The sequence below is a fragment of the Ruditapes philippinarum genome, unplaced genomic scaffold, assembly GCF_026571515.1.
Source record: "Ruditapes philippinarum isolate M1 unplaced genomic scaffold, ASM2657151v2 ctg4810_1_1_1_1, whole genome shotgun sequence".
Taxonomy (NCBI): Eukaryota; Metazoa; Mollusca; class Bivalvia; order Venerida; family Veneridae; genus Ruditapes; species Ruditapes philippinarum.
The window spans coordinates 133,237-151,934 of record NW_026858822.1 but is presented as its reverse complement, the minus strand read 5'-3'; the positions used below and the strand labels follow the sequence as shown (position 1 = coordinate 151,934).

The 18,698-nt window shown below is 33.9% G+C and overlaps 3 protein-coding genes across 4 annotated transcripts; 2 read left to right on the top strand and 1 right to left on the bottom strand.

Moving 5' to 3' along the window:
• The first annotated feature begins 1,173 nt into the window (after positions 1 to 1,173).
• LOC132754379 (uncharacterized) lies at positions 1,174 to 4,707 on the top strand. The gene is made up of 5 exons (XM_060744992.1): positions 1,174 to 1,314; positions 1,762 to 1,823; positions 2,269 to 2,461; positions 2,897 to 3,028; positions 3,302 to 4,707. Exons 2-5 carry the CDS (start codon positions 1,800 to 1,802, stop codon positions 3,664 to 3,666), a joined length of 714 nt encoding a protein of 237 aa, XP_060600975.1. The 5' UTR covers positions 1,174 to 1,314; positions 1,762 to 1,799; the 3' UTR covers positions 3,667 to 4,707.
• A 531-nt stretch (positions 4,708 to 5,238) lies between these two features.
• Positions 5,239 to 13,647, top strand: LOC132754377 (uncharacterized). Its single transcript, XM_060744990.1, has 2 exons — positions 5,239 to 6,693; positions 9,308 to 13,647. The coding sequence occupies exons 1-2, from the start codon at positions 6,673 to 6,675 to the stop codon at positions 11,663 to 11,665; spliced, it is 2,379 nt and encodes a 792-aa protein (XP_060600973.1). The 5' UTR covers positions 5,239 to 6,672; the 3' UTR covers positions 11,666 to 13,647.
• Positions 13,648 to 13,734: 87 nt separating this feature from the next.
• Positions 13,735 to 16,580, bottom strand: LOC132754378 (uncharacterized). 2 transcript variants are annotated; one of them, XR_009629078.1, is made up of 3 exons: positions 16,399 to 16,580; positions 15,858 to 16,159; positions 13,735 to 15,255 (listed from the first exon to the last, which is right to left on the bottom strand). XR_009629078.1 is itself a non-coding variant. In XM_060744991.1 (3 exons), exons 2-3 carry the CDS (start codon positions 16,031 to 16,033, stop codon positions 14,446 to 14,448), a joined length of 813 nt encoding a protein of 270 aa, XP_060600974.1. In that variant the 5' UTR covers positions 16,034 to 16,159; positions 16,399 to 16,580; the 3' UTR covers positions 14,190 to 14,445. The 2 variants fall into 2 exon arrangements, 1 of the variants encoding a protein (XP_060600974.1); XM_060744991.1 differs by having other exon boundaries at positions 14,190 to 15,255; positions 16,031 to 16,159.
• Positions 16,581 to 18,698: the final 2,118 nt, after the last annotated feature.

The window sequence follows — 18,698 nt, the reverse complement described above, 5'->3', positions numbered from 1 at the left end:
GAATAAGGTTCATTTCCCCTAAAAAAGCATGGATTATGATACAATTGACGGCTTAAGGTCTTAGACCCATCATTAGATCGTGAAATTTCGCCTAACTCCGCCCTTCCTCGTAACGGATACGGAGGTACTTCGGGATTACTCGGCTTAGGTCGGCTTAGTTATTCTCTAAAAAATATAAACGTTACAAATTGCGTTTTCGTAAAAAGTATTGTAAACAAAAATTAAATAACTGCTATTTGTTTGGTATATTAACAATATAATATCCAAATTCCCAACAATTCGTTGAAATTATCGGATGTTTGAAATCCACCACTTTGTTTAGAGATTACATGAAACGTCCTTCACCGTAAATGTCAAAATGAAAGTCCGCGATAAAACAGGCCGTTACAAGAAAGTTGTGAATTCTCGGCGATTAAAGAAGCAGTCGAATGTTATAGAAGATCACAATTATGTTGGAGCACATTTGTGTAATGGACAAGACTGTGAATGCCAGCCGAAATTGCCTAAAAATGTGTCAAGGATGGGCTGGAAGACAGGTCGTAGAATCGTTGAGTTTGATGTTCTTCTTTCTGGTTTAAAGTGTTGCAAATTCTGTGGTCTTATAGACCTTCAGAGGCAGTACGAAATCATCGTTGTGTTCATGATCACACAGGAAGTGCCAGGCTTATGGAAAGTGTATCGGGTGAGCGGGGTGTATGTGAGCTACACAAGGACGGAACCCCTGTGGAAGTGATTGAAGGCGATGGAGATAACACCATGATAGCTCGTCTGAAATCCAAATCAAACATTAGCTTGAAAAAGAAATTTGACAGAAATCATATAGTGAAAAACATTGGAAAGAAGCTATATGCTCTTCAGGCGGACAAAAGCACAAAGCTCAGTAAGTTAGTGATCTTACACATTCAGAAATGTGTGAAGTATATTCTAGCAAAGAATCAAGGTGATCCAAAGGGACTAGAAGAAAATCTGAAAGCTTTAGTACCTCATCAATTCGCAGACCACACAATGTGCCAGCCTCGATGGTGTGGGTACAAGCGTGACCGCAGTGTTAAATACTCACACAGAAGCCTGCCCTACAAAGGACCGCTTAAGGACGACCACCTTAGATCTCAGCTAGAAAAACTGTTTGAACCAGTTGTGATGAAGGCTCCCCAGCTCGCAGACCTAGGTTCGAGTCAGCAGTGCGAGCACGCCAACAGAGAGGTCACCATGAGGGCTCCAAAGTCCCTTCATTATGGGAATTCAGAATCTTTGGATTTTAGAGTGAAGGCCACAGCAGCATTCATCAATGAAGGGCGTCACTACATTTCAAAGGTACATATCTTGTTACTGTTTAAGTTTGTTCTGTTTAGTTTGCTTGTTATTTTATTTACAAATGTTAGACCAGTACAGACATAGTTTTGAACAACAATTAAGAAAGTCATAACAACCTTTCATTTGTGGTATACTAGTTCTGGAGACCCTGTTTCCTTGGTATTAATTGTTTTCAGTATTACATATATTTGTGAATTTTTCATGCATAATTTTGGCAAACTTCAACCATCACTCGAAAAATAAAGAACATTCATAAAGTAATAAGCATTGATTTATATTTGAGAAAGAGAAAACAGTCTCTTTCAGATTGTTGAAGCCTTTGAAAAAAAAAAAAATAATTTTCATGGAAGTGTATTTAGTTGGATGTATTGCCAAAATAATGTTGGAATGTTTGTTTGACGGTTGATTGATGTTAATTGTTTATTGAAGTTTGTTGTTTTTGTTCAGCTGTTCCAGTTCAGCACTGTTATTATTCAAGGAACAAGATGTTGACAGGTGATGATCATAAGGTAAATACTCTATTATCTAGAACTTTGGAAAGATTGTCATTAAATTTTCTGTTATGCTTTGTGCAGATAGGACCTGTATGCCAGTCAGTTTTATGAGACAAACAATCCACAAGATGACTTTTATATAAAGATATAAGCAATTGCTGTTGAAAATGTTGAGTGATAATGAAGAAAAATATTGCTTATAGACCACTATGCACCTTGATGGAATGTATAAATTGTTGGTGTGAAAAGCAAACTTTATTGAATAATGGTGTTACTTTTACAAAAATCATAATGCAGTTTTCCTCAACAATAGTAAAGAGTTATGAATAGTTCCCATTTTATCTGAATTATTTTTGCCTGGGTTTATATATAGATCAAGAAAATTCTTTTCTTACAATATCCATGTTTGACTGAATATTTCATTTTAAAGTGTGCTAAATAATCTGATTACTGCTTTCAGGTACACTCCGAGGCAGGTCTTTCCCCTGGTGTCCACAGCCTCAGATATGCAGATAAATGCCAGAAGCATAGGAAGCGTGTCCAGGAAAGATCGGCACTGCCATCGACTAAGCGGCGGCGACTTCAACTAAAACAAGAGCGGTCAATAACACAAGGTGCTCAAGAAGCTCTTGAAGGCATGTCCTATCAGTCAGGTAGGTAAAGTGATTTGTGCTGTTGTTTTTTTTACTTACAGAACAAACATATGAGCCGTGTCACGACAAAACCAACATAATGGGTTTGCGACCAGCATGGATCCAGATCAGCCTGCACATCCATGCAGTCTGATCAGGATCCATGCTGTTTGCTTTCCAACTCTATTACAAGTAGAGAAACTGATAGCGAACAGCATGGGCTGGTCTGGATCCATGCTGGTTGCAAACCCATTATGTTGGTTTTGTCATGACACGGCTCATATACATGTATTTTGACAAAATACTGTCAGTCTTGCAGGTACTGGTGTTTTCCTTCTTCTTTTCCTTCTTCGAACATCATTTCTTGTAAATATAAACATTACTAAAACAAAGTTTGCAAATTACCTTTTGTTTACTTTTATAGGTTATATTCTAATCTATATATTTGTATTTCAGAGATTGGGCATTCAGATGATGCTGACATCCAAAAGCTGCCAGATCCAGTCCCTCGAGGTGACTTCAAACCTATAGTGCTGCCAACAGGACAGCCTACATACATTGCTTTTGACCTGGAGACAACTGGCCTTAGTAAGTAGACCTGTATTGCGAATTTGTTGATATATATCATGTGAAAACTGTAACACAGTTGCTTTCATTTTAGGTTATCGTCCTTCGATATTAGGTTGAGTGATTAGTCGTCTCTTAAAATATAATTGTAAAAAAATATGCAATATATCAGGAATGGTTTATCCTTATTCGGAACAAGCTGAATTAGAATAAGATCTCAGATTATTTATAAGAGCACATAAAACAGCTCAAAATTGTTTATTTATTTATAAATAATTGTGTTGTTTGTTTCAGTACACGATGGCCAGATCCCACATATTACCCAGGTTGCTGCCACAGAACCTAAAAGTGGGAAAGCTTTCAATATGTATGTTCTACCTACATTGCCCATATCTGACAAGGCACAAGAAGTGACCGGCCTAAGAATGGTGGATCACAAGATGCAGTACAATGGAACTAATGTAGAGGCTTATTCCATATATGAAGCTTTGAAATCATATTGTGATTGGTTAGAAAAATTTCAGAATGTTGTATTGGTTGCGCATAATGGCAGAAGATTTGACTTTCCTGTTTTGTTGACGGCATGTGACAATGTAGGATTGAGGGACAGAATGTGTAAAGTGTGTTGCTGGATGTGCGGATTCACTGTCTATATTTAGAAAAGCATACCCAAACAGGAAGTCTTACAAACAGGAAGACCTTGCAAAGGATCTATTGGGAGCTTCATACTGTGCTCATAATGCTTCAGAAGATGTCTCGATTCTTGGTAAACTTATTCACCACTTGGACATATTATCTGTTGATCTGCTGCCACACACATTTTCAACAAAATCTGTGTACAATTCCCAGTTGTGCAGTCGGGAAAAAGCAAAGAATTTGCCGTCACTTAGAGTATTGATTTATAATAGTGTGTGTAAGTTAACTACAGCCGAGAATATTGCTGCGTCCGGCTTGAACCTACAACATCTAAGGTGCATCTTTAAGCGCCAAGGCGAAGATGGTCTTCGGAACATTTTCGTGATGAAGAACTGTGACGGTCAGCCACGAGTAACTAATACTAAAAGAACATTAGAAACTGTTATCCCTGCCCTTGCACAGTATTTTTCAAGGAATTAGTGTATGACATAGCATTTTTATATGATATACTTCTGTGTTGCTCCAGAGGGGATACTTTGGGAATAATACAGTTTAGTACACTGCTCGTGCTCTTTCTAAAGTCAGAACAATACGTTGAGATCCATTTCAAGTTGACAATTTTTACATTTACTCAGTATATACAGTAATTAACATATTTATAGAATGCTTAGAATATAGCTTCATGATAATTAGGTCATTTTGAGAATGTTTGATACTTTTCAAAATGTATTTTGAATTTTACATAAAGAAATGTGTACTGTTGATGAAAAATGGCCAAAATCAGTTTATGGGGTTGTCAAATATAATGCTGTATATTTTACAAACAACATGGTAAATGATGTCTTTCTTTTCTTATTTTTCTCATATGGTATGTTAGATAATTTCTATGTATTTCAATTGGCTGGACCTTGTAAGTAGGTTATAGAAAATTCTTAGAAAAATTGAAGTACAAGTCTACATTTTCACGATTTGGCCATTTTCCGAGTGACAATGGTAACATATTTTTGTTTTCATAAGTTTTATTGCAAATACTGTTACTCAAATGATATTTTATTTTGATAAAATAATAAATGTACTACAATTTGGTACCAAATTTCTAATGTTTTTGCAATATCTGTTGAAAATAAGCTCATTTCTATAGTTCAACTCTGGCAAATTTTACACGATCCAGAAAGGGAAAGGCCGAAAACATACATTTGGTCATAATTTTCTTATTAGATGGTAAAAGTCAATGAAAATTTGCAAACATGTCAGGCATGTAGCATAGATTCAATAAATATTAACATTCCATAGGTTCTAAGATATGTCAATGATGGGTCTAAGACCTTAATCCCACTTGGCAGATACAGCGTCATTAAAGCCAGTTAGCATAATATAACACGTAATGTGTTGTAAGGTGATGTGTATTTTGAGAATCAGCAATAACATTAAAGAATATTTATAGGTCTGATCATATTTCACTCAATGAATTTTTTACAGCACATAAAATTTCAAAAATATCTATAAATTCATAATTTAAATTTCTAGAGTTTTATCTTTAATTCAGTTTGTATATTTTGTTCTGTACTATGGTCTGTATAGAAACTATGCGAACAACTGGGAAAATATAAATCACTTTTATCTACATCTTTCAAGTTGCTGGCTAATTAACTGTAAGGTGAGATATAAAATGATGCAATGTTGACCCGGTATGAACTGATAGGTCCAACACTTGGAATAATCTATTCATGTGTAACAAGTTTATTCAGGAGACCACTAAATGATTCAAGGAATTATTACTGATAATTTATCAAGAATAAAATAACAATATCTATTTCAAAATCATATCGAAGTAACACTTTCTGTGTCAAAGGCTAATAACAATTGATATGAGACATGTATAAATGTTATAATGGAGTACTTATAAGAATACTACACTTTAATTTAAAACTGCCTTTAATGAGTGTTTTTAAAGCAGTTACAATAACAAAATCAATTAAAAAAAACTGACCAGCAGGATTATTGTTCTCTAGAACTGAATTGGATAACAAAAGCGAGGAATGTCAGTTTTGATTTTGAGAAACATAACATTTGAAGAAGATTTATGGAAAGATAAACACAAAGTACCTTTGTAAATATTTACAAAAAGGAAAAAATTATTCCAAATTTCAAAATATTGTTTTGTTAATAAAAGAAATTCAACTTCCAAGCTCTTCACTGGCATGTGTATCACTGAAAAGAATAAAATGGAAACAAAGTGATCCCCCTGAAGCATTAATCACAACAAAATTACGCGAAAATTGCAGACTCAGTTTGATTGAGTCTGTTCATGAGGGATAATGAATAAGTGCAACATCCCTCACGCCCCCTTGCACCGTCTTGAGCGGTACTCAATTATCCACACTTAATACTGCTGGCATCAATGATCACGAAGGGCCAGAAAAGTATACCAACACTGACGTACATTTTAAAACCATCTTGCTCTTTTATAGTTTTACTTTTCACCTCGATTCTAATTGCAAAGTTGTCTTAATATCAGGTTCTTTTTTTTTAGAACACATCCGTCAAACAGTGGCTTAGTAAGGTTTTATGAATGTCCATCCACATTAATACACCGATGGTCACTCATTTGCCTCTGTTGAACACGGTCAGGATGTTTGTCCCAAATATTTCTCGGACGAGTCCTTATATGGACCATTTCATTTCGTGAGAAAAAGTAGTTTACAGTGCGCTATAAATCTTAACTCTCTAGAATTTACATTTTCACCGCAAATTTTATGAAGATTGGCCAGGAAAATTGTTTTGATTGGTTTTCTAGGTCTTATTCCATTATTGGTCATCTGATTTATGAATGAATATTATTTGTTAGATTAATTAAGTAACAAGATTCTTGCAAGACAGACACATTTTGATACAGTTGTGAAACTTGATTCTTGCAATATTCTGTATGAAATATATATTATTTCTCCTACAGGAAAAATGTGAGAAGAAAACGAATTAAGGAGCTAGTTAAAAATATAGCAGGGCAAAAAAAGAAGAAGAAACAGCTTATGATGGAAAATCCAAAAAAGGTAAAAATGAGACATTCAGTCTGTTACGTTACTCTGTTTACAATGGAAAATACAAGTATTTTTTCAAGAAACAGGTTTATGATTTATAAGTACAAATCCCTAGATACTGAATAATGATGTTTTAAATTTGTCTTTTGACGTCTTATCTGTGATATGTAGGCTTCATAACCTCTGATCCCCTTTCAAAATTCCATTTTATTTAGTTCCGCACATTGTTTTCTCGTTTAGGGCACACGCTTTTTATTACTTGGGGACCATACGCCGCTTTTCATGGAATGGCACGGAAGTGTCACATTGAAGGTTCCATGATAACCGCCGTATGAACACATCTGCGGATGTTTCTAAATTCAAAATTTTACTATTTCATGTTTAAATGTTGAATTCTGCTTAAGCCGGTGCTAGGGGGCGTGGACGGTAACTTGCACTTTCCAGTACCGTCCATGAACAGGCTCAATCAAACCGAGCCTGCAACATTTTCAATTTTGCCGTGTTGGGCTTTCTTTAGGAATTCTGTATTTATCTATTTTACCAAAAAAATTTTGCTTTGGTAGTTGCTGGGTCCTCCTAAAGAAGTGTGAAGAACATGCCCCATGCCTTAAACTTGCAACAAAAATAATCATTTTAGTTTAGGAAAAACAGTCTTCATATATGTACATCTATATCTGAGTCATGATTTAATATATAATAATTAAGGATTTGAATAACTCTTTAACTTTTAAAGCAGCATACTTCAAACATTCATGAAAATTCTCATGAATATTATGAAAAGGAAAATATTGTTATGAACAAAGTAATAATCTACTTACAATCGTAAATTTTTAAAGGTGGTTAAATTGGCAAATATAGCCCTTTCGTTACGCGTTAGGAGAATTATGGTGATGCATACTGCAAAACCAGTGATTTATCCCAACATGTAAATTATAACTTAATTCTTGAATCTCTTTACTTTTCTTAAAATCTTAGCATATTTATCTTAAGTTTGAGTTTTTAAAAAAAATATTTTGACTCATCTGGAGGCATGCATCTTTAATGCTTAAAGTCATCTACTATGATACTTTGTGCATGTACAACTTTGTTCTTCTGTCAGTTTACGTGCTTGTCGGTTTATGTGCCATATAATTCTAATTAATATAAAAATCAAGTTAAGTGAAATGGTTGATTCAATTGCATTAATTCAGCATAACTTATTCAAATATAAATAAATAAGAAGTTTCACACTATTGTCTTTTTTGCGTTCATTGAACGCTGCCTTAACTTGTTGATTTTGTTTATCATATTTTGTGGAGGAATGAAATATGAGAGTACCTGAATCAGTTGTATTTTGATATCACTATATATACATGCAATGATATGTAATTAATATGAAAAATAAGACAGCTTGTAGTATGTAATCATTCAAAATATTACTTTTTTCCTCTTCAAATTGAATGTTTTATATAATGAAACTTTACTATAAATGTATATTAATATGTGAAAATACAAAGAGTACAATAAATGATAATTAATAATCTGATATTGAGGAATCTATGGTGAAAACAAGGATTTTTTTCATAATTTAAAATATGACATTTTGAAGCCAATTCTTTGTTGTTTTTTTCTAAACATGATCAATAGGTGGAATTGTAAAATCACTTATAGAATGATCTGATACATGAAATGGTTCTACCAAATCGATAAAGTTTTCTTGAAAATGACAAATAACAAATGTTTGACTTTTCATTCTTCTAAAGCATTTGTGCAATGTTTGACTACATAATATATAAATAAACACTGTAAATAACCTACATGCAAAATCTTCTTTTATTCTATTAACAAAATAATTCGAAGCACTAAGATTCAGTTGTAGAAAACAGTTTGAACATTTATGATTATTTTGGCACAGAACCGACATGCAAATAGCAGTCAAATTTAGTATTCTCAAGTAAAATTATCACTAAGGAGATAGGGTAATAGATGAGCAAGCTGCGATACTTCTTACTTCTTACATATCTGTATAATTCAAATGATGCATACTTCTTAACCCGCAATAGACAATACATAAGCCGTATTACATATGTCATGATACAAAATACAAAAGTCAAAATACATAAGACATAATACAAAAGTCAAAATACATAAGACATAATATAATAGTCAAAATACATAAGACATAATACAAAAGTCAAAATACATAAGACATAATACAAAAGTCAAAATACATAAGACATAATACAAAAGTCAAAATACATAAGACATAATACAAAAGTCAAAATACATAAGACATAATTCAAAAGTCAAAATACGTTCTGGTAAATGAGTGGTAAATACTAGATCACTTGGTTAAAATTTTAGTCTGGTAACTGTGTTTTGGTTTTGTCAAAACCTAGATTAATTTAACGAATCAATGAATACGACCATTGCGTAAAATAATGTACTTTTTTGAAAGAAATAAACAGCAAGTTTTTATGTGAGTGACACATATTTTTGGGCGCTTTATTAAATGACGTATACATTTAAGTTTTCTATGAGATTCAGTTATGATGGTTGAAAGATTCATCAAATTTCTATATAAAACTATATCCCTTGGTGTATTTTCAATAAATTATCATAGATAGCTTATTATTTCTTCTTTCAGAAACAGCGAGGTACTGGTAGACATGCCATATATAAGTTGCACCTTGGATGGCTTCATGAAACTCGTGGGAAGTTAAGACAAGTTACCGCACGGAGAGGAGGCGGTACAAGAATATACGAATTTAAAAAAGAAGAAGAGCAAACTGTTCAGACAGTTATAAATTATGCAACTAGCATTTTCTTTCCAGATGGAAAAAATGATATGGGAAAGTTAACAGATATGGTAGTGAACCTGTCTACATGTAACGGAGAAGTAATCTCAAAATTTGTCATGCCAAATGGGGAAGAATGTAATTTGCAAACATACTTGAAGTCTATCGGCGTGTTTTCCTCTCAGTACTTTTTATATTTGAGAACATCTAAAAAACAGGAGATTGACGGTAGAGAGCCAGTTAGACAGCATGTAGATGATAAAAGCATTCCGGTTCCTCTAACATCATTGATAGTAAATGACCAAACACCTGGTGAAATATGTGTAAAGTACACTAAACTTTGCAACTCATCATACACAGCAGAATGTTCACAAAAAATCTGCCAAACCATTGATGACTGCTTTCTTGACACAATTGTAAGTGATCCTGACAGAGAAAGAGATGGGTATAATCCACTGGAAAATAGTTTCAAAGTGACAGGCATAACAGTCAACAAGATCTCTATTTTGAGCCAAGCAGATCCGAGTTCTAACCACTTTGAATATCCAACAGCTACATCAAACGCAAAAGGAATAATTCATACACCTGACCAGATTGTGGGTTTTGAGAAGCAAGAAAACAAGGAAATCATACTTGGAGTACTTTATAAAGAACATAATTCTGGTGCATATTTTCAGTGGTATAAAAACAACGAACTCTTTGCAAGTGGACCTGACCTTTGCTTAATCCCCGTAACTGATCCTGGTGAATACTTGGTGAAGGTATCAGATGAAGATACACTTTATGAATGTGCAGCTGTAAGGGTGGACTCTCAAGCTTTGCTGGCAGAAAAAATAAAACTTTCAACAAACACTTGTCATGCAACTCAGGAGATTTTAACTGACCGAGTAAGACTTCAGTCCCTGGATGACAGTACAGTTGATACTGCTTATGTAACTGAACCATCAATGGAGGACAGTACAGTTGATACTGTTACTGTTACTGAACCATCAATAGAGGAGAGTACAGTTGCTACTGTTACTGAACCATCAATGGAGGACAAAACAGTTGACACTGTTACTGAACCATCAATGGAGGACAGTACAGTTGACAGTGTTACTGAACCATCAATGGAGGACAGTACAGTTGACAGTGTTACTGAACCATCAATGGAGGACAAAACAGTTGATATTGTTACTGTTACTGAACGATCAACTCCTAGTTATGATTCCATTACAGACAATGAAGTAATAAAAAGTCATGTCATGAATGAGAATGTGAGTGAACAGACAAACTGTGACTATTTCAAAGAACGTTCAAGTACAGCCAAGTATAATCCTATACACGCGCTTAATTTCTCAACAGATGTAAATGTGCCAGAAATTCCTTATGATAGTTTTTTTATGGGACCTAAAATTGGGGAAGGCTCTTTTGGAACAGTACATTTGGCACATTATCTTTTTACTCCAGTTGCAATAAAAACTGTAAAAATAAGGCGAATTAAACTAGTCCAGAAAGCTCTTGAACGAGAAGTAAAAGTTCTCAGCAGAGTAAGGCATCCACACATTATACTGTGTATGGGGTATTCGGTATATAATAATGCATTACACATTGTGTCTGAGTACATAAAAGGATCAAATTTAGATGACCTACTGTTTGGTGATCGATGCCAAATAATCCCCCTTCTAAAAAAGTGCCACATTGCTGAAAAGATATCACAGGCTGTTGCTTACTTGCACAACAGTTCTCCTATTATATTACATCGAGACTTAAAGCCAGAGAACATCATTGTATCAGAATCTTTAGAAGTAGTGAAATTATGTGACTTGGGGATTTCAAAATTGTTAACAATAAATAGTTCTGCTACCACCTATGCACCAGGTATGCAACCAGGTACCCTTATCTTTCAAGCACCAGAAATTTTGCTTGGTAATAGACCTGCATCAACAAAATCTGATGTTTGGGGAATGGCAGGCACTCTTGCAGAATTATTCAGTGAATGTCCAATGTGGGGATTACAAGAGGAAGATGAAGAAGAAAATGAAAGATCAGTTGTTGAAACAATTAAAGAATTTATGAGTCAAAAAGAAGTCCCACATGCCATTACAAAACTTGTACAAATGGACTGTATTTGTAGCAGAATAGTAGACATTGTAACCAAGGGGCTGAACTATGATCCCGATAGCAGACCAGTAGCGACTGAATTCCCAACAGAGTTTAGTAAATAAACTAAGATATGAACGGGTGTAGCAAATAAGTAAAAGTGATATAATGGAACTGAAATATTATTGTTTGATATATATTGAGAGTGACGTCAAAAGTGGTTAATATTACATTAAATAAAACTTTTTATACCCCCGAAACGAAGTTAGGGGGGTATATAGGAGTCAACCGGTGGTCGGTCAGTCGGTTGGTTGGTTGGTTGGTTGGTCGGTCGGTCGGTCAAGCGGTCCGTTGCATTTTCCTTGTCCGGAGCATAACCTTAAGACTCATGGTTGGAATTCCTTATAACCTCATACAATGGTCAAGCGAATTGAGAGGAAGTACAGTACTCAAGAACCATAACTCCATCTTGACTAATTACAGAGTTATTGCCCTTTGTTTCTTTTCCTTGTCTGGAGCATAACTTGAAAACTACTGGTTGTAATTCAATACAATTTCATACAATCGTCAAGCACAATAAGAGGAAGTGCAGTACACAAGAATCATAACTCCATTTTGACAAATTACAGAGCTTTTGCCCTTTGATATCTTTCCTTGTCCGAAGCATAACTTTAAAAGCACGGGTTCGAATTCAAAAAAACTTCATACAATGCCCTTTGTTAATTTTTGTCCAGTGCATAACTTGAAAACTATGGTTTGGAATTCAATACAACTCTATACAATGGTCAAGCACAATGAAAGGAAGTGCAGTATACAATAACCATAACTCCATCTTCAGTATTTGTAGAGTTATTGCCCTTTATTCCTTTTCCTTGTCCGATGCATAACTTAAAATTAATGTTTAGAATTTAATGCAACTTCATACAATGGTCAAGCGCAATGAGATGAAGTGCAGTGCTGAAGAAGCGTAACTCTTTCTGAACTTATTACAGGGTAATTCAATAACACTTCATCAATGTTAAACCACATTGACTGGAACTGAAACATACAAGAACCACAACTATCTTTAATTGCCCACAACCATAACTCAATTTCAATTCTTTTAAAAGGTATTCTATTACTAATAACTCCATCATTTCCGAAGCAGTCTTGCGGGGGTATTAATCACATTTAGTGATAGTTCTTGTTTTGTATTAGGCTGTTTTCAAAACTATAATTATTTCTGTTTCTTTGATATAAGTATTTTCAATTTGTTTAAATCTAAGTAAAACTTATGACTGATTTCAAAATATTTAAGTTTGTATGCCGAAAAGAAAGTTGGTTTTAAGTTAACACTTGTTTATTTTTTTACTTAAAGACTTAAATAATTGTCAATATATTTCGTTAAAACCATTTAATTTTGTTTATCAGATTATATTTCATATAAGCGAGCTCTTTTCCTTAAAACAATATTTTTTGAAAGTGTCAGTCTTTAAACCTAAGCAAGGAAATAAAACAAATGGACATAGTTTAAGATAAAATGATTCGTGTTAGTAACAAATATTCATGTTTTGATATCCACCAGTGAAGTTTCAAGGGTTGTTTGAATAAGTTCTATGGAAAAACCTATAAAAGGGAAACAGAATAGATATCAGTTTATGTTATTTTAATGTACATAACTACTTCTTATGTTGTGTATGAATTTTAAATCATATAATAGACAATTATATACATTTATATAATATAACAATATAACAATATTATAAGACATATATCCTGTAAAATCTGCATGTTTGGAAGTTACATTGTGGGCATCTCAGAACAACATTTTGGGAACAAGCATGTAACTAGTTTAGCCCCCTTGTATCAGATAGCTATCAGATCAAATAGCCTCGTGTTTCATTCTTCTTTGTATTACTTTAATGTCCTTGAATTGACCTCAAATAAGTAAAAGATTCTGGTTCAAAGGCACATAAGTGTGATCGCAGAATTTACCAATCCACTACGCAAAAGCAATTCAAAGTTAACATCTGATACTATCTGATAGCATTTGGTTTTGTTTCTTTTTCAAAATTGAATTTATTGCATGACTTAATTATTGTAAGATATAATAAATTGCTCTACTTTATGATTTTTACATACTCCTTTATTTAACTCCATATAAAAACCCATTTTGCGGAGGAACAAGCTTACACAACATTACGTTTCGTACTACAATCCATTTCTTTTAAACAAGGGGAAAGAGGAGCGGTGGCCTCTTGGTTAATGTGTCTGCCCCTCAACCTAAGGACTATGGGTTCGAGTCCTACTCGAGCCATCTCCATGTTTCTTCATATGACACCAGTACTGGTTGGTTCTAGGGTTTTGATTAAAAAAAACCTTGGCAAGAACTTGTTCCGCAAACGATCTTAATGAATTATATTAAATATCTGATACTTGAAGAGAATTTATTCAGAGCACATATATGAGAGAAATTATTCCATGGCTTCATCAATAAGTTCCAGTAGTTCCCTGTATAGTTCTAGAGCATCTTGTACATCCTTGGGAATGCGGATGTCAGGCTTTAGTAATTTTACCAAATCTTGAAATTCTATAATGCATGTTGTCCTACGTAAGCCGTACATTTCACAACATCATTTTGATCTACAATCTTTCCATAATTGTGTCCGCCAAACAATTCCGGAACGAAGTACATTAAATCGGGTTTTCCATTTGGTACCTCAGAATTTCTGTTTACGTATGGAATGTAAGTTCCAATTAACCGCTATTCTGTCAAGCTCGGCCTGAATCAAGTGCATAAAAGAGAATTTCAAGCATTCAACATGTAAAGGATTTAATTCATCATACTCTTGATTGTCCTTTAAATCTTTGAAAAAGGAAATCCACCATTGAATTCCTTGGCGTCTCATAGTTCCCCACCAGGCCTCTATTCGTTGATTTGAAACGTTTTTCCGTATATAAAACTTCTAAGTCTCGATATACTATCTGTATCATTGTACCGGAAGAACGGTTGGAGCAAAGACAGAGTTGAATTTTCCGTTCCCTTATCACAACGAAGAATTCGGGGAACAACCCGAAGCGTCTTCAGCGCTTCAAGATAATACATAGCGATGACTGCAGGGTTGTTGTTACTTTGTGACACTTCTAGCCAAAGTATCCTTCTACTGTAACCATCAATAGCACCGTGTATACAAAAGCCATATGGTTTCAGTTTATCGTAACCGTCTACGTGCCATACATAATTTGGCCCCTTTATTCTGTACTTGCGTCTTTTAATTCTGTGGGCTTTCCGAAAATTAATTCCGTCAGGATCAATAGTTTTCATAAATGAAAGAACTTTATTTCTAGGAACTCTTAATTTATGTTCATTTGTCAAGCGTTTCCACATCGAACGATAACCAATGCACTGACCACTTGTCTCAATTTCCTTGGAAATATAATCAAGAACAATGTGATCTGGTGTGTATCCAGTTCGACGTCGTAAGTTGTTACATTTAAGTACTCTATTAAGCTGTCGCAACGATATTTTAATGTTATTTATAACAAACAACAAAAGAATAATTTCCGGATATGAAAACCCACAGTAAAAATAGTGTTTCACTAATTCAAGCCGTGTACTTCCTGCTGTCGATGTGTCTGGTATGTTTGAAGGTGTCACTCCTAATACAGAGTTAACCTGTTGTATCCAAAGACAAAACCAAAAGCTATGGAACGCCAACATATTCACTTGTGATATCTGGAAAACAGAGTACGTATACATATAAGCTCTTATTCATACTTATAAGATGTCAGACAAAATATATAATTTATAAAAACACTGCTGTATAAAATGTCAATTGCAATAATTATTCAAACATCATAGTTATCAGTGTGTAGTTTTTGTTGTTGTTTTTTTTAAATCATATAAATGTTGCTAGGAGAAAAAAGATTAAACAAAGACGGAGTTTGATTAAATGGCCTGAAAATTTTATACACAATCACGGAAAACATAGCCTCGCCAACAAACCGTCGGTCTGTTGATATAAGCGGGCGGGTTGATAAGTAAGACTATGACTGCTTAAATCAAAATTGCACCGTATACAGGTACTGAACACTCAAATAACCTTTATATTTGAAAATTAAAAAAGAAGTTTAAAAGGGAGATAACTCAATAGAGTCACCAAAAGAATAAGAGTTTCAAGTTGTTAGGCCAATGCCTTACAGTTTTGGAAAAGAACTGAAACTGAAACAGATGCATGGAGAAGTTGCAACTAGTTGTACAGTTAATCCTATATACTATAGTTGTCATGACATAAACAAAATTAATTTATGTAAATCTTTTAACAATTTAACTCTTACCAAAGCAGTCTTCTTTGTTACTTTTTGTTCTCCTACTGTACTCTGCAATTTGATAAAATATCATCATTCGGCACATTTGCCTTTGTACTTGTCTGATAAATCATAAATCAATTTCTTGTATTTTCCTTTGTAAAGAGAGTCACAGGTAGAAGATGAATGTCCAACATGTTTACCATCAATGGATCTCCATAAGTTAATCTTTTTCAATGTTCCTGGGTCTTTTTTCTTCTTAGTGGCCTGCTATGTTCTGAACTAGTGCATGAATACGTTTACTACTCGCATTGTTTACTACTCGCATTTACCTGAAGGAGAAATAATTTATATTTTATACAGAATAAAGTTTCACACATGTTTTAAAAATGTGTCAGTCTTGCAAATATTTTGATACTTAAACTTTAACAGTTAATACGATTGTTGTGCCCTGTGACCTATTTTTTCATCTGAGATGACCCATATATTCGAAACCTAACCTTGTATGGGAGATAATTATTCAAGTTAGGAGAAATACAGTACTGTCATACTTTTTAAATTTAACACTTACCAAATCGTCTTCTGTTTCACTATCAGATTTACCTCCAACGTCCATGAAGGGTGCATGTGATGAAACTTGCCCTTTTTCCGCTTTTTTGTCAAGTCATAATACATAAGACAAAAGTCATAATACACAAGTCATTAGTCATAAGACAAAAGTCCTAAGACAAAATGGCACTTATGGGCTTCCGTAAGATAGTATTGTATCACTGTATTAAATATTATCACTAGTATCATGAGTATATCTTCAGCTATTTTCTGAAGAAGAAAAAAACGAATAAAAAAGAAAGGAAAAAAAAGAAAAATAAAGTATCTACGTATGCATTGTATGTTTTGCGTTAGATTACGGTATGAAGGCTAGATGTAGCTGAAAATAAGGTATCTCTTTTGATAGGGAATTTGACGTCACACGGATGAAGGTCTGCGTGACTGCATGATCGCAACTTTTCTGCCTACTTCATGCTTTTGTAACGATCAAATTCAGCAGGAATGATAAGACTAAAGTCTTGCAAATACATGTATGTATTCTTACCGGTGTCTTATTTGCGTGCTGCTCAAGTTTAATCTATATTTTTCTTGCAGCCCATCACATTACCTTTTCTTTTTTAAGTAGAATAAGTCGAATATAGAAATTAAATGTGTATTGTCCATATTAATTGTCCTGTGACTTAACGGTACTTGGAATATTCCAATAAAGGGTAACTCTGCATATTATTTAACAACAACTATATACAGTTTAATTCTAAAAACTGTATACCGTCGTATAGAAGCTCACTTGGTAAATCAACGACACAGTAACTTTTAATGATTTGTACTTATATGTTTGAACCCTTCGTTGTTGCCGGTGGTGTTGTTTTTCTCCCTTTTTTTTTACTTTGTCTGTCTTTTGTATGATCATTTGAATATGCATGTATTTGGTTCTCATAAATTTCTATTTCTATTTTATGTTTTTTATTTCATTTCATTTTTTGTTCCACTGTTAAGAAAATAACTACATTTCAAGTGATTTTTTAAAATCTTATTTAACATTTTAAGAATCAATCAATTTTAAACACACTACGATTACGAAATATTAATTATCAATATATAATACACGTCATTTCATTATATTTCTTACATTTCTGATAATGCTTTTTCCTGATGTTTGACGTTTTCCCCAAACTTAGCACAACTGCTTATCAACCTGTGTACAAAAATTTTCTATCTCATGCATTTGAAACTATTTGAAAAAAGGTGGTCAAATAAGAAAAAGATACATAAAATAACAAGAATAAAGATCAACAAGGCAAAGGCAACGTTCACAGGACGTCGCATAAAACACTCAAATGTAATGGGACCTAACTATGATACGAGCATCTAAATGCATGAAACAACACTGACAAGGACGCTCTGCTTACTGCGCTATCAAGGCACATGAAAATATGACGTTTACTTTGTGTTTCATTTATTAGGCTTCAGTCTGCTTTACCTTTTATTAATTTTTATGTAAACATAGGCTCAAGTTATTGTCCTTGGATAGTACATCGGCAAAAATGCCCCCAGGTTAATATGTGAAAACAGTGTGAAATATATCTCCAATATTTAACTTATATAAAACGTTTTTGAAACGTTCATGTTTTGCAAAATTATAATAATTCTGCTATATACATATAATGAGAAGTAGAAAAAAGTTTAAACTCAAAATTTTCCAAGAAGTTATATATGATCTTTTTAAAATTTCATTGCGGACTTAAAAAGACGTAAACTGAAAACCCGCTTGCTTTGCATTACTAATGTTATATATAAACCAATTCAAGCCATATCTGTGAAAACTAGCCTCCTTATCAATAACATAAGGCAAAGGCATTTTTACAGTCTGCCTTTAATAAAAGGGCGGACAACTCTTTGTTCCTTTCTCGTAAGAGAACGGGAATCTTGTGATGCGTGTATGTGGTCGCACGGTCACTTTCCTTCAAATATGTCCTCGATGCATGTATGTGGTCGCATGGTCGAAAATATCTAATATAATGACAATGTAAACAAGGCATTTTGGTCCAGATTTTTAAATCATAATTAGGAGAAATAAAAAATTAATCTTTACTCTTTTTTAGCGCAACTGCTACCTCCCTTTAGAACCCTTACGTCATTTGCAATGTTATCAGGGGAGGTCACTCTAATCAACATCTTTTTAAGCGCAACTGGTACCTCCCTTTGAACCCTTACGCCATTTGCAATGTTATCAGGGGAGGTCGACACTCTAACCCAATCTTTTATAGCGCAACTGTTACCTCCTTTTGAACCCTTACGCCATTTGCAATGTATTCAGGGGAG